Source organism: Symphalangus syndactylus, chromosome 8, assembly GCF_028878055.3.
Source record: "Symphalangus syndactylus isolate Jambi chromosome 8, NHGRI_mSymSyn1-v2.1_pri, whole genome shotgun sequence".
NCBI classification, from domain to species: domain Eukaryota; kingdom Metazoa; phylum Chordata; class Mammalia; order Primates; family Hylobatidae; genus Symphalangus; species Symphalangus syndactylus.
In genome coordinates this window covers 64,243,170-64,259,097 of record NC_072430.2, presented here as the reverse complement: position 1 = coordinate 64,259,097, position 15,928 = coordinate 64,243,170, and the positions used below count along the sequence as shown (strand labels likewise).

Here is a 15,928-nt window from a genome sequence, read left to right as displayed (position 1 = left end):
TTCTTGAAGGCAGAGACTCCCCCTTGTACAAGATCCTTGTACAGTATCTTATACATAGTAAGTTCTCGATAAAAAAATTTTCAATAAACATGTAGACCATATTCTCAGTTCAAAGCACCTTTAACCAGCTGATTCAGTATACATATATATTATCAAATCTTACCTGGGATTCCTGATAAATAAATTTTACCAAAGTGACCGGTCTTACTTTCAAACACTTGCACTGATTTTCTCTGTCTCCCTGCTAATGAAGGGTAACAGTCTGCAGTAAAGTGGCCCCCTGTTAGCCAGTGTTTGGCATAGAGTAGGGCTCACTAAATATTTACTGATTAAAGGCCCAGGAAAGTCAAAATAATCAGCCAATAAATAACAGAGAGACTGGCTATATTGTGAACACAGAGGAGAGAAGTGGTAAACAGTGTAAGCTGTGAAGCTGTATTGCCTGGGTTCAAATACTGGCTCTGCCACTTATTAAGTGAGACACAATGAACAACCCTCAAAATCTCTCTTGGCATCAGTTTCCTCATCCTTCAAAAGAGGATACTAATCATACCTACTTCACAGGATTTTTTAAAATAAGGGTTAAACAAGTTCACACGTTAGGCAATTAACAAATGTTAGTTATTCCTACTAAACAGAATTCCTTTCCCTCTTAACAATAAAGTGACAAAATGCATTTGGTGGAGATTCTCTCATTTTCTTGAGTAAACCTTCACCTCTTGCCCCCAGTGTTACTCTTGGGAGACATCGGCTTCACTACCATTATTACAGAAGTGAAGCAATAAAAAAGTCCATCATATACAAAAAGTTTAAAGGACACTTTACATCTAAAACTCTTTTGTGAAGACAACAATCATAGATAGAATTAGATTTACAAAAAATGTTATTTCTCAAAGAACTATTTTCTAACCAGTCCCCCAACCTGAGATCATCTGTTTTATTAAGGGTCCCAATGTCTAGTTTGAAGACTACCAAATGTATTAAAAGTAGGCTATTTACAGATTAATGAATTATTGTAATTTCTCATTTGCTTAAAAAAACATAAAATGTAAAAATTAGGACATTTATAAGCTATCACTAAAAAATACCCACCAGCAAGATAATCATGATACTTACTTCATCTCTATAAAGTGGACTAGTATAATACATTATGTCCATTGCACTGCTGTTCAGCATATCCCTTAAACCTCGTACTTTGTCAGGAGTAATGGAATCAACAGTGTCTACAAAAACAAACAAACAAAAAAAACAAGTAAACTTATAGAAAGTCTCTGTTACAGGAAAATAATAGTGAAGAAAATTACATTGCCTGAAATAGTAACTATTTAAGTTAACATTTAAATATTCAAGACCAGCTTTGGCTCTAATGGATCTTCCCTTCCTGTAAAATACTTCAAGAACGAAACAGTAAAAGACAAAATAGGAGATGAAAAGAAACATTAAAGGATGAAAGCCATTATCAAATCTATAAAGCGTCATCCTTTTTTGTATGTATTGGCTTTTGCATGAAATTCAGGGATACCCGGAGCAAAACGAGGCCACATATTTTAGAACTAGTGTCAAAACACAATCCCAAGTATTTTTGTACCTCCTTTTCTGTTTCCTCTCCTTTTCGAGATGGAGTTTTGCTCTGTCCCCCAGGCTGGAGGGCAGTGGCGTGATCCTGGCTCACTGGCTCAAGCGATTCTCCTGCATCAGCTTCCTGGGTAGCTGGGATTATAGGCGCGTGCCACTACGCCCAGCTACTTTTTGTATTTTTAGTAGAGATGGGGTTTTACCATGTTGGCCAGGCTGGTCTCTTAACTCCTGACCTCAAGTGATCTGCCTGCCTAGGTCTTCCAAAGTGCTGGGATTACAGGTGTGAGGCATTCGCCCAGCTTCTCTGTTTTTTTTGATCTATGCACCTTCAGCTTGGCAATACACATGTACACTGCCTAGAGCCACTGGTGGCAACCAGCAACAAATTAAAAAAAGTCATCCTACAATTTGCATCCGTCTATCTTTAGTGAGCCAAAGATTCTATGGGCAAGAACTGTCAGATCACAAGTATGCACAAAGGCAAATAAATCAGCAATGTTTATCAGTAAGCAAGATAAAGATGGTGTAATTTACTGTATTGAAAAAAACTGCTACATAAACTGATTTTCGAACCAGTACACCCTTCCACGAGTTATGCCTAACCTATGGAAATTTTACGTTGGAAAGATTATTCTATTGGACACCTAATAAAATTATTAGAGATATAGAAAATTTTACATTTCTTATAGAAATACAAAGCACTATACTTGGATGAATACTGTGATTTGAAAGCACAAGGTGAGCAGAAGGCTTATGATTTTAGTGAAACAAAATTTCTTTTATTCTTTTTCACTTTATTGGCTTAGGTTATTTTATTTATTCCTCCACTTTAATACAATGTAATAATAAATGGAAGGCAAAGACAAGCAAAGGTTCTTTTTTTTTTTTCAACGATGTAAAGGGAAATGTTGTTGCTGTTTGTGGTTTACAACATATTTACAGGCTGTACCTATTTTTAAATTGTACAAGTGAAAGATGTGACTACCATGCTGATCCGAAAATACTTCAAATGTCATTTTAATGCATTTCCAAAAAAAGTTTTTACTGTGAAATACAGACACTTATAAATAAAGGTATTTAATTATGAATGCGCAGTTTAAATAATAATCTACAAAAACATGTTCATACCATCCAGTTTAAGAATATTGCCAGTATCTTAGAAACCCACCATATATTCCGAAATAATCACAGGCCTCTCTAGCAGAGAGGGAGAAGTAACTACAGGTAAGAGGTTTGTATTAATTGTGCTTTTCCTTTTCCTTACAGATTTACTACATGTCCAATAATATTAATAACTGCACCCAATTACTTCTATAGAATTTACTATGTGCCAGAGCCTAAATATTTTATCTGATTCTGAACACTGTGTAAATTGAGGCATTATCTATGGTTTGCTTGCACCCTTCCACCCAATATTATGTTTCTGAGATTCATCCAAGTTGATGCATATAGCTGCAATCCACTCTTTTTCACTGTTGTATAATATGCCACTCTATACCTATATCACAATTTATCCATTCTCTTTTTAGAGTTATTTGGGTTGTTTCCAGTTTTTTGCTACTACATATAAATCATATGTCATATAAATAACACTGTTTTACATGTCTCCTGGTACACATGTTTAAGAGTTTCTTTAGAGTACATCTCTAAGAAGTGGGACTACTGTGTCAAAGGGCACATGCACATTCAGCTTTATAAGATGATGTTAAATCTTCCAAAGTGACTACAGCAAGTTTCATTCCCAACAACAGTGAATGACAACTCTCACTGCTATACAACCCCAACAACACTTGGTATTGTCACTTTCTTAAATTTTTGCCTGATGGGTGTGAATGATACTTTACTGTGGCTTTAATTTGCATCTCCTTGATTACTAGAAAAAATATACATATATAAATTTAAAACAATCTTTTCTTTCCCACTTAAGTTTCTTGTCCTTTATTCTGGATGTCAAACCTTTGGCGGTTATATCTGTTGCTCTGTTGTAACATCTTTTTCCCAGTTTGTGGCTTGTCTTTTGTTTTTTATGGTCTACTGGTAAAGAGAAGTCCTTAATTTTAATCTAATCAAATTATCTGGCCGGGCGCGGTGGCTCATGCTTGTAATCCCAGCACTTTGGGAGGCCGAGGCGGGCGGATCACGAGGTCAGGAGATCGAGACCACGGTGAAACCCCATCTCTACTAAAAATACAAAAAGTTAGCCGGGCGTGGTGGCGGGCGCCTGTAGTCCCAGCTACTCGGAGAGGCTGAGGCAGGAGAATGGCGTGAACCCAGGAGGCGGAGCTTGCAGTGAGCCGAGATTGCACCACTGCACTCCAGCCTGGGCGACAGAGCGAGACTCCGTCTCAAAAAAAAAAAAAAAAAAAAAAAAAAAAAATTATCTTTATTAGTTTATAGTTGCATTTTTTTGCATATTAAGAATTCTTTCTCTGCACCTTGAGGTTATACAGATACGGTTTTGTATATTTTTCTAAAAAGTTTTAAAGTCTTGGCTTTCATATATTATGTTTTTGATCCATGTGAAATGTGAAGTAGAGATCATTTTTTACATTTTTCCCCCATAGGACACCCAGTTATTACCATATACCGTTTATGGAACAGACCATCCTTTCACTAATCATCTGTAATGCCAGCTCTGACATATAGAAGGTTTCCTGTTTAGGGAGTCTCTAATCTGGTACACAGCTCTATTTGCCTATCCTTGTGCCAAGGATATTTACGGAAGTTTGAATACAGTACCAGGTACGGCTACCTAGTAGGTCAAGACTCCACCCCTCAAATCCATCATTCTGTGTTTTGGCTATTTTCAGACCTTTGTTCCTTTTTTATTTCATTTTTTTTTTAAATTTTATGGGTATATAGGAGGTGTATACATTTATGGGGTACATGAGATATTTTGATATAGGCATGTAATGCATAGTAATCACATCATGGAAAATGGGGTATCCATCCCCTCGAGCATTTATCCTTTGTGTTACAAACAATCCAATTATACTCTTTATTTTAAAATGTACCATTAATTTATTATTGATTATAGTCACCCTGTTGTGCAATCAAATACTAGGTCTTATTCATTCGGTTTTTTTGTACCTGTTAACCATCCCCCCACCTCCCCAGTATCCTTCCCAGCCTCTGATAACCATCCTGCTATCTCCATAAATTGTTGTTTTGATCCTACAGATGAGAACATCTGCTGTTTGTCTTTCTGTGCCTGAGTTACTTCACATAACATAATGACCTCCAGTTCCATCCATGTTGTTTCAAATGACAGGATATCATTCTTTTTTATGGCCAAATAGTAATCCATTGTGCTTATGTACCACATTTTCTTTATCCACGCATCTGTTGATAGACACTTAGGTTGCTTCCAAATCTTGGCTATTGTGAACAGTGCTGCAACAAACACAGGACTCTGCAGACATCTATTCAATATACTGATTGCCTTTCTTTTTAATATATACCCAGCAGTGGGATTACTGGATCATATGGTAGCTCTATTTTTAGTTTTTCAAGGAACCTCCAAACTGTTCTCTGTAGTGGTTGTACTAATTTACATTCTCACCAACAGTGTATGAGGGTTCCCTTTTCTCCACATTTCACCAGCATTTGTTATTGCCTGTCTTTTGGATATCAGCCATTTTAACTGGGATGAGCTATCTCATTGTAGTTCTGATTTGCCTTTCACTGCTGATCAATGATGTTGAGCACCTTTTCATATGCCTGTTTGCCATTTGTATGTCTTCTTTTGAGAAATACCTACCAAATCTTTTGCACATTTTTTGGATCAGATTATTAGATTATTTCCTATATAGTTGTTTGAGCTCCTTAGATATTCTGGTTATTAATCTCTTGTCAGATGGGTAGTCTGCAAATATTTTATCACATTTGGTGGGCTGTCTCTTCACTTTGTTGATTGTTTAGCCCTTTGTTCTTTGATAATCATTTCAGAATCAGTTTGTCAAGTTTCATGGAAAAACTCTGGAAATCCTGGCTGGAATTACATGGAATCTATAGCTTGATTTGGGAGAATCAACACCTCTAGAATAATGAATTTCCCAATCTAACAAAATTATCTTTCAGTTGTGTTTAAGGTCTTTCAAGTTTCTTTAATTTGTAACATAAATATACTTCTTTTGCTAGATTTATTTCTTGGAACTTTATATTTTTGATGCTATTTGTCTGTTCCTGGTATACAGAAATGCAGTTATGTTTACATATGGAATTTCTATGTCACAACCCTAATAAATTATGTTATTAATTCTAGTAATTTTTTCTTTCTTCCCCTCCCCTCCAGATATGGGGTCTCTCTGTTGCCCAGGCTGGAATGCAGTGGTTATTCACAGGTGTAATCCCACTAATGATCATCACAGGAGTTTTGGCCTGCTTTGTTTCCAACCTGGGCTCTTTCACCTCTCCTCCGGCAACTTGGTGGTTCCCTGCTCCCGAGAGGTCACCATATTGATAGCGAACTTAGTGTGAACACCTGATTGGCATAGTGCACTATAGCACAGAACTCCTGAACTCAAGTGATCCTTCTGCCTATGCCTCCTGAATAGCAGGGACTACAGTCACATACCACTGTGCCTGGCCTAATAATTTTTCTGTATATTCTTTGTATATTCTGAGTAGACAACCATATGACCTACAAATCAAAACAGATGTTTCTGAGTCTTTGTAACTATTATTTCTTTTTATTATCTTATTACACTGCTAAGACTTTCAAGCAGAATATTTAAGTTGTAAGAGTGGATATCTTTGGCTTATTCCTGATTTAAAGGAAATGGTTTTAGCCTTTCACTACCAAAGAACACAATGATGTTTGCTGTAGGTAGTAGACACCCTTTTAAAATTATTTTTAAATTTACACACAATAAAATTGACTGAGTTTTAATGCATGTGTAGTTGTATGTAACTACTGCCATGATCAGGATATTGAACTGTTCCATCACCCTAAAAAACTTCTACATGCTGCTCCTATAAATTCAAATCCTCCCTGCTTCCCCTAACTCCTGCTGACCAATGATCTGTTCTCTGTCCCTGAAGTTTTGCCTTTTCTAAAATGTCATGAAAATGGAAGCATAAAGTATATAAACTTTCAAGACTGGCTTTTTTTTTTTTTCTTTGAGACAGGGTCTCACTCTGTCACCCAGGCTGGAGTGCATTGGCACGATCTTGGCTCACTGCAACCTCTGTCTCCTGGGTTCAAGTGATTCTCGTGTCTCAGCCTCCTGAGTAGCTGGGATTACAGACGTCCACCACCACGCTGGCTCATTTTTTTTGTATTTTTAGTAGAGATGGGGTTTCACCATGTTGGCCAGGCTGGTCTCGAACTCCTGACCTCAAATGATCTGCCTGCCTTGGCCTCCCAAAGTGTTGGGATTACAGGCATGAGCCACCGTGCCCAGCCTAAGACTGGCTTCTTTCACTCATCAGAATGCCTTTTATACTACCAAAGTAGATTAAACCTAACAGAAATTACAACCTCAGGAGTTTTACTAAATGTTAATTCATCCATATTATGTACTTTCCTGAGAAGCCTGAGCAATTTACCTGTATGAATGGGAAAAGTTCAAGGGATCATGTTGTTATTACACTAGAACTTTACATATGAACCACTGCTGCTGAGATCTGTTTTGGTCAATAACATTCCTTTTTTTTAAAACTCATTACAATTTTTGATGCAATTTGGGTTTGATAAACTACAACTGACATTCCTAACTGACTGTGAGACAGAATCACAGACCTGGACAAATCCTTATAAATCATAACTGACTATAAGACAGAATCACAGACCTGGACAAATTCTTATAAATCACCCAGGGAGGCAGTTTAATACTGTGATAAACATGGAATCTGGCATCATACAGAGCTAGATTCTGCCTGCCACTCTTAAATTTGCCTTTTAGTGAGTTTCAGTTTTATCAGTAAAATGGAGAAAATAAAGTAGGTATTTCATGGATTTTTGAGACAATTAAATGAGATACTCCATGTAAAATGCATAGCAGACTGCCAGGCACATAGCAAAAGGCTCCGCAAATGGCAGCTGCTAATATTATATCCAGTATAACAACTCTCTCATTTTGCAGATTATGTAAATAATCAATCCAAACATTGTTTTTGTGGTTTTACTATTTAACGGACATAACTTTGTGTAAAGAAAGACACATATTTTGGTTGATGACAGCTCTTTAAGGAAGACAACTGATTTTACTTAAACAAATATACAAATTCTCTATGCTAGATTGTAATTCACCAGCCCAGGCAACGTATGAAAAACAACAAAGGAAAACAAAAAACCTGAGATTTTTATCTTCCGATTATGGGGGGAAAATTATTAGAAAGAAAAATGTAAGCTCATATGGAATTGTGGAAAACAAATATTTTTAAAGTACTGACAAATCAACCTAGTGTCAAAAACTTTAGAAAACATTTTGTTCCCACTATATTCCTCTACCTGCCCTCACAATCCAGAGGGCATGCATGAAAACAGTGCTATCTATGAAATCTATATAGTGGTCCAAATGATATTAGTCAGTATAATTATTCTAGAAATCAATGGATTTTATTTTCTTAAATAATCTAGAACAAAGGGTGAGTATACCTCAAGACAATTAAATTGAAGACACTATATTCTCAATGAACAAAAAGTGTTTTCTAAAACTTTCTGCATTTATTTTGGTAAAAATTTGCCATTGGCTAAATCATTCAATTTTTAAACAAAATATACCTCCATCAAGAGTAAGTTTTGACCGCCACTCAACAGGCAGAAATTCAACATGTGTTGCATGGTTGGAAAAATGCCTTTCTTCTATTTTTCTTGCAGCCTCTCTCATCCTAAAAAAACAAACAAAAATGCAAACAAAGCTTTATGAGAGTAACTTCACATATAAATTTATATGAGATAAAACGTGTTTAATCATAACACTTCCATTTGCCTATAGCTTTGTCAAATTACATTCCAATGACTACCACACTAAGCAAGTCTGCAATACTAGGATACCTTCGTTTTGCGGTTATTTTCCTAAATTTGCCATCTATGATTTCAAATATTCCAAGCTTTTACATTATATTCTAAATAATTATACATAAGAGCTTTTAGTAGACAGAATGGCATAATGAATACCTCTGTGCCATCACCCAGCTCCAAATATTAGCAAGTCATGACCTATCTTGTTTAATCTATTGGTCTCTTCATCCTTTCCATAATATAAATTTGAAAATTTTATTTAAAATATTAAGATACTATAAAATTGACCCTTTTCCCCCTTTTGGTGTCAGTTATATAAATTTTAGCAAATGTGCAGATTTGTGATTAGTATTACACAATTCAGAACAGTTCATCCAGAAAAACCCCCTCATGCTATTCCTTTAGTAGTCATTCCCTTCCCCCATATTTAAAAGCAAATCCTAGATATTGCATTATTTTGTCTGTAGTTTAGTATCTACTTCTAAAATACAAGAAAAACATAACCTATTCAGTATTATCATACCAAAGAAATGAATGACTCTTTAATTTCAGCAAATATGTAGTTCAGTGGTCCTATTTTCCCAGTTGGATTATAAACATTACTTTATAATATTAAAATTTTTTACACTTGTTTAAATTGAGCTCTAAATACAATCCATGCACTGCAATTGGAAGACATGTCTCTACTACAGGCTCCTTTCTCTATTTTGCCTTGTAAAGGCATATCTTGTTTTACTGCATTCATTTTTTTAAAAATTGCACTCTGCAGATATTGCCTTTTTCTTCCCTTTTTAAGAAACTGAAGGTCTGTGGCAACCTTGCATGGAGCGTCTATTAGTGCATTTTTCCAACAGCATGTGCTCACTCTGTGTCTCTGTGTCACATTTTGTAATCCTCACAATATTTCAAACTTTCTCATTATTATTACATCCACTATGGTGAACTGCACCCGTATAAGATGAGCTTAATTGATAAATGTATGTGGTCTGACTGTTCCACTGACTGGCTATTCCCCAACCTTTCTCCTGCTCCGAGGACTTCCATATTATCCAAGACACAACAATATTGAGATTAGGGTACTTAATAATTCCATACTGGCCTCTAGGTGATCAAGTGAAAAGAATAGTCACATATCTCTCACTTCAAATAAAAAACCAGAAATTATCGAGCTTAGTGAGGGAGGCATGTCAAAAGCCAAGCATGCCAAAAGCTGGACCTCTTGCACCAGGTAGCCAATTTGTTAATGCAAACGAAAAGTTATTGAAGGAGATTAAAAGTACTACTCCAGTGAATACACAAATAAGAAAATGAAAAAGCCTTATTGTTGATAAGGAGAAAGTTTTAGTGGTCTGGATAGAAGATCAAAACAGCTACAACTTTCCCTTTATTTAAGCCAAAGCCTAATCCAGAGCAAGCCTTAACTCTTTTCAATTCTAAACGACAGAGAGACAAAGAAGCTACCAAAGAAAAGTTTGAAGCTAGCAGGTTAGTGCATGAGGTTTAAGGAAAGAAGTTGTCTCCATAACATAAAAGTGCGAGGTAAGTGCTAATGTAGAAGCTGCATCAAGTTAAGAAGATCTAGCCAAGATAATCAATGAAGGTTGCTACACTAAACAACATATTCTCAATGTAGACAAAAAAGCCTTCTAATGGAAAAAGATGCCTAGGACTTTCACAGCTAGAGAGGAGAAGTTAATGCCTGGCTTCAAAGCTTCAAAGGACAGGCTGACTCTCTTGTGAAGAGCTAATGCAGCTGGTAACTTGAAGTTGAAGCCAATGCTCACTGACCATCCCAAATAGCCTAGGACCCTTAAGAATTATGCTAAATCTACTGTGCCTGTGCTCTATAAATAGAACCACAAAGCCTGGATAGCAGCACATCTTTTTTACAGCATGGCTTACAGAATATTTTAAGCCCACTGTTGAGACCTACTGCTCAGGAAAAAAAACGATTCCTTTCAAATGATTACTGCCCACTGACAATGTACCTAGTCACTCAAGAGCTCTGATGGAGATGTACAAGGAGATGAATGTTGTTTTCATGCCTGCTAACACAATATCCACTCTGCAGCCCGTGGATCAAGGAGTAATTTTAACTTTGAAGACTTACATTTAAGAAACAAATTTTATAATGCTATAGCTGCTATAGACAGCAGATGAATCTGGGCAAAGTAAACTGAAAATATTCTGGAAAGAACTCATCATTCTAGACGCCATTAAGAACATCTGTGATTCAGTGATTCATGGAGGGTGAAAATACCAACATTCCAGAAGTTTGGAAGAAATGGATTCCAACCCTCATAAATGACTTTGAGGGGCTCAAGACTTCAGTGAGGAAGTAACTGCAGATGTATTGGAAATAGCAAGAGAACTAAAATAAGCAGAGTGTGAAGATGTGACTGAATTGCTGCAATTTCATGAGAAAACTTCAGTGGATGAGGAGTTGCTTCTTATGGATGAACAAAGAAAGTGGTTTGAGATGGACTCTTGGTGAAGATGTGAATATCGTTGAAATGGCAACAAAGAATTCAGAATGTGCCATAAACTTAGTTGATAAGGCAGTGGCAGGGTTTGACAGGATTGATTCAAATTTTCAAGTAAGTTCTACAGTGGGTAAAATGCTCTCAAACTGCATTGCATGTTACAGAGAAATCTTCTGTGAAAGGAAGAATCAATCGATGTGGCTAACTTCATTGTTGTCTTATTTTAAGAAATTGCCACACCCACCCCAAACTTCAGCAAATACCATCCTGATCAGTCAGCAGCCATCAACATGGAGGCAAGACCCTTCAACAGCAAAAAGATGCTGTGAACTCACTGAAGCCTCAGATAATTGGTTAGCAACATTTAGCAGTACAGCATTTTAAAATTAAGATATGTACACGATTTTTAAAGACATTATGCTATCACATACTTAATAGTTTACAGTGTAGTGTAAACATAACTTTTATATGCACTGAGAAGCCAATTTGTGCAACTTGCTTAATTATGATATTCGCTTTATTGCAGTGTTATGGAACCAAACCCACAAAATCTTTGAGGTATACCTGTAATTTTTTGTGTATGTGTCCTATAGAGTTACTCAAGAGTCCGATTTTCATTCACTGTATCTCTATGGTGTTATTTAACATGTTCTTTGTCCCGTTTCCTATAGTTTGGTAGTTAGTTATAGGGGCTTCATCAGATGCAAGCTCTGTTTTGGTGAGACTACTACTCCATATGTACATAGGTACAGACAACTCTTCTCTTTTTAGTGATGATAGCAGTTACTGATGATCATTGTTTAAATCCATTAGTTTATCACGGTGGCAAAAGTGCCTTTTAAATTCCATCACTCTTCATTTGTTTATAGGCTTATACTTCTAGAAAGAGAAATGTCCTTACATTAAATATTTAGCTGCACTGGGGTATAACCAAATAGTTTCTGCATGAACTGAGGCACAGTTAATCTAGAAAAGGCAGGATAAATGGTTAATTCTTCCCTTTTATTAACAGTTTTCAAAATAACAAGTCATTAGGTTTTATATATTTTGATGTCATTGCTAACTCACAGATTTATGCATATTTGATGCATATCAATCCACTGTAGTTATTATCCTTACCAAGGTTCAAATTGTCTATTTTAGGTCTGTGAATCTCTCCAGGTTGCTTTTGATACAACTTCATTGGTTTTTTTTTTTTTTTTAAACAATTGTGGCCTTTAGTATATTCAAAGAGTTATGCAGCTATCACCATTACCTAATTTCATAACACTTTCATCACCCCAGAAAGAAACACCATACCTATTAGCAGTCACTCTCTATCCCTCTTCCTCCCACTTGCCAACACCCACTAATCTACTTTCAGCAGATTTGTCTATTTTGAACATTTCATATAAATAGAATCATACAATATGGGGCATTTTGGGTCTGGCTTTTCAGTCAGTGTAATGTTTTCAAGTCTCATCTATGTTGCATCATAAATCAGTACTTCATTGCTTTTCATTGTTGAATAGTATTTCATTATACGGATATGCCACTTTTCTTTAGCCACTCATCAGTTGATTCATGTTTGGGTTGCTTCCATTTTTTGGCTATCATGAATAATGCTTCTATGAACATTCTTTAACAAGTTTTTGTGGACATACATTTTCAGATCTCTTGGGTATACACATAGGAGCGATATTGCTGGCTCATACACTAACTTTAACTTTTGGAAGAACTGCCAAACTTTCCAAAGCAGCTGTACTATTTTCTGGTCTCACGAGAAACATGTAAGCGTTGCGATTTTTCTTCATCCTAGCTAATACTGGTTAATTTCCATCTTTTCGATAAGAGTTATCCTAGTGGGTATAAAGTGGTACCTTTAAAGTGGTAGCGTTCACGGTCACATCTTTCTAATAACTAAAGATGCTGAACATCTTTTCACGGGTTTACTGGTCATTTGTATATCCTATTTGGACAAATGTCTACTCAAACCCTTTACCCATTTAAAAAAACCGGGGTCTTCCTTTTTTAAAAACTGTTGAGTTGTAAGAGTACTTTATATATCCTGGATCCTAGACCTTCATCAGATATGTGGTTTGCTAATACTTTCTCCCATTCTGAGGGTTGTCTTCATTTTCTTCAGTGTCCTTTGAAGAACAAAAGGACTTTTCTACTTATAATATCATGTCTTGCAAACACAGATAGTTTTGTCTCTTCTATTCTAATCTAGATGCCTTGTATTTCTTTTCTTGCTTAATTGCTCTGGCTGAAATGTACAGTACAATGCTGAACAGAAGTGGTGAGAGTGGATATACTTGTCTTGTTCCTGATCTCAAGGAGCAGCTTTCAGTCTTTCACTATTAAAGAATAAGTTTAGCCACAGGCTTTTTGTAGATGCCCTTTACCAGGTTGAGAAAGTTGCCTTCTGTTTCTAATTTCCCGAGTGCTTTTATTATGAAAGTATGTTGAGATTTTGTCAAATGTCTTTTCTGTATCTGAAAATCACATGATGTGTTTTTTTTCTTCATTCTACACATGTGGTAGATTCCCTTGATTAAAAATAAAATGTTGACCCAATCTTGCATTCTTGGATAAATCCCACTTAGTCATGGTATATCACCATTTATATATGGTGCTGGATTCAGTTTGTTGGCATTTCATTGAGATTTCTGTGGTCTGTATTCAGTAAGGGATATTGGTATAGTTTTCTTTTCCTTATGATGCTTTCATTGGTTTTTGGTATCAGGGTAATACTGGCTTCATAGAATGAGCTGGGAAATCTTCCTTCCTCTTCTATTTTTTAGAGAATTTGTAGAGAAGTGGTGCTAATTTTTATCTATTTTTTTTAAGAGACAGGATCTTACTATGTGGCCCAGGCTGAAGTGCAGCGGCTAGTCACTGGAACCGTCGTGTATTATACTATAGCCTGGAACTCCTGCACTCAAGCAATCCTCCTGCTTCAGCCTTCCACGAAGCGGAGACTGCAGGCACATGCCAATGCACCCAGCTTAATTCTTCTTTTAATGTTTGTAACCAGTGCAATCTTCTGGTCCTGGGCTTTTGTTGTTTTGGTGGAAGTTTTTTGATTATTAATTCAAATACTTTACTTGTTATAGGTCTACTCAGACTTTCTATTTCTTACTCGTTACCAGATCAGTTTTCAGTTTTCCTAGTTTGTGTCTGTCTTGGAAAGTGATTACTAAAACAGTTTCGGCAGTCTGTTTCTAGAAATTTGTCCATTTAATCTAGGTTACATACTTTGTAGCACAGAATTGTGCATAGTATTCCCTTATAATCCTTTTTATTTCTGTAATTTTGGTGGTAGTAATGTCTCCTCCTTTTTCATTTTAGTAATTTGGATCTTCTTTTTCTCTTGTTTGGTCTAGTTAAAATGTTCTCAACTTTGTGGATCTTTTCAAAGAACCAGAGTAATACATAGAGATCTTCTCTATTTTACAACTGCATACTACTCCATTATATAGATAAAAGCTGTAGTTTATCAACCCATCTCTTATTCATGAACATTTGAGTAGTTTCCTACGTGATGCTGCAATCAAAAGCCTTGTGCATGCCTCTTTTATTTTTTGCTGATATTTTTTGGGATAGAGTCCTGGAAGTAGGTTTTCTGGGTCAAAGGATAAATACATATGTAATTTTGATAGATACTGCCACATACTCGTTTTCATTGCATTCCATCAGCTGTACAAGAACATCTATTACCTACAGCCTGGCCAAAAAAAGCATGTTGTCAAATTTTGAACTTTCGCTAATCTGATAGTTAAGAAATGACATCTGTTTGAGTGCATTGCTCATGCCTGTAATCCCAGCACTTTGGGAGGCCGAGGCAGGCAGATCACTTGAGGTCAGGAGTCTGAGACCAGCGTGGCCAACATGGTGAAATCCCGATCCTACTAAAAAAACACAAAATTAGCTGGGTGTGGTGGTGCGCACCTGTAGTCCCAGCTATTTGGGATGCTGAGGCAGAAGAATTGCTTGAACCCGGGAGGTGGAGGCTGCAGTGAACTGAGATCGTGCCACTGCACGCCAGTCTGGGTGACAGAGCAAAACTCTCTCCAAAAAAACAAAAACAAAAAACAAAAAAACCAAAAACAAACAAAAAAAACAAAACAAAAAAAACTTTTCATATGGTTAACAGCCACTTCCTTTTCTGGCAACTACTTGCTTATATCCTTAGCCCATTTTCCTACAAGGTAGTTGAAGAGATTTTTATTTTTAGAATGATTTTACATATTAAGAATCCTTCATCTGTAAGGTGAAAATGTTTTCTTTCAGTTCAATTTAGTTTTTCTTTGCCATTTTTTTCCCTAGATGATATAATATTTATCAATATTTTTCCTTATTTCTCGTGGATCAAGTCATAGAATAGTTTTCTCTATTCCTAAGTTCTAGAAGAATTCAAACTCTCCTTTAAAAGAATCCCTAATACTTGCATAATTTCATTTCTTTTCCTTCCCCCCTCCATTTTTTTTTTTTAAGAGATGAGGTCTTGCTATGTTGCCCCAGCTGAAGTGCAGTGGCTATTCATAGGTGTGGTCATAGGGCACTACAGCCTCAAACTCCTGGGCTCAAGCGATTCTCCTGCTTCAGCCTCCCATGTAGCTAGGACTATAGGCATGTGCTACCATGTCCTGGTTTCATTTCTTTCACTTAAATGTGATCCAACTGAAATTTATCCTTGTGTGAGAAATGGATCCAATTTATTTTTTTCTATATGCAAATCTAGTTATCCTAATAGTACTTGTTGAGAAGTCTATCTTCATTTTCAGTATATTTTAAAAGGCATTGCATTATAATTATGTTTATTGATTGCATATCCCCAAAGTTGGCATTTTAAGAAGCCTAGATTCTACTTTGCCAAAATAAAGATGTGCTTCCCTTATCATCACTGAAAATAAAA

General features: G+C 36.2%; 1 protein-coding gene across 9 annotated transcripts in view; it reads right to left on the bottom strand.

The window, feature by feature from the left end:
- DDHD1 (DDHD domain containing 1) overlaps positions 1-15,928 on the bottom strand; it is a 124,665-nt gene that overhangs the window by 26,380 nt on the left and 82,357 nt on the right. For all 9 annotated transcript variants that reach the window (XM_055289334.2, XM_055289330.2, XM_055289332.2 and 6 more), the window contains 2 exons: positions 8,306-8,412; positions 1,117-1,223 (listed from right to left, as the gene is read on the bottom strand). In XM_055289334.2, coding sequence (XP_055145309.1) covers positions 1,117-1,223; positions 8,306-8,412 — 214 coding nt within the window. The remainder of the gene's footprint in view (positions 1-1,116; positions 1,224-8,305; positions 8,413-15,928) is intronic.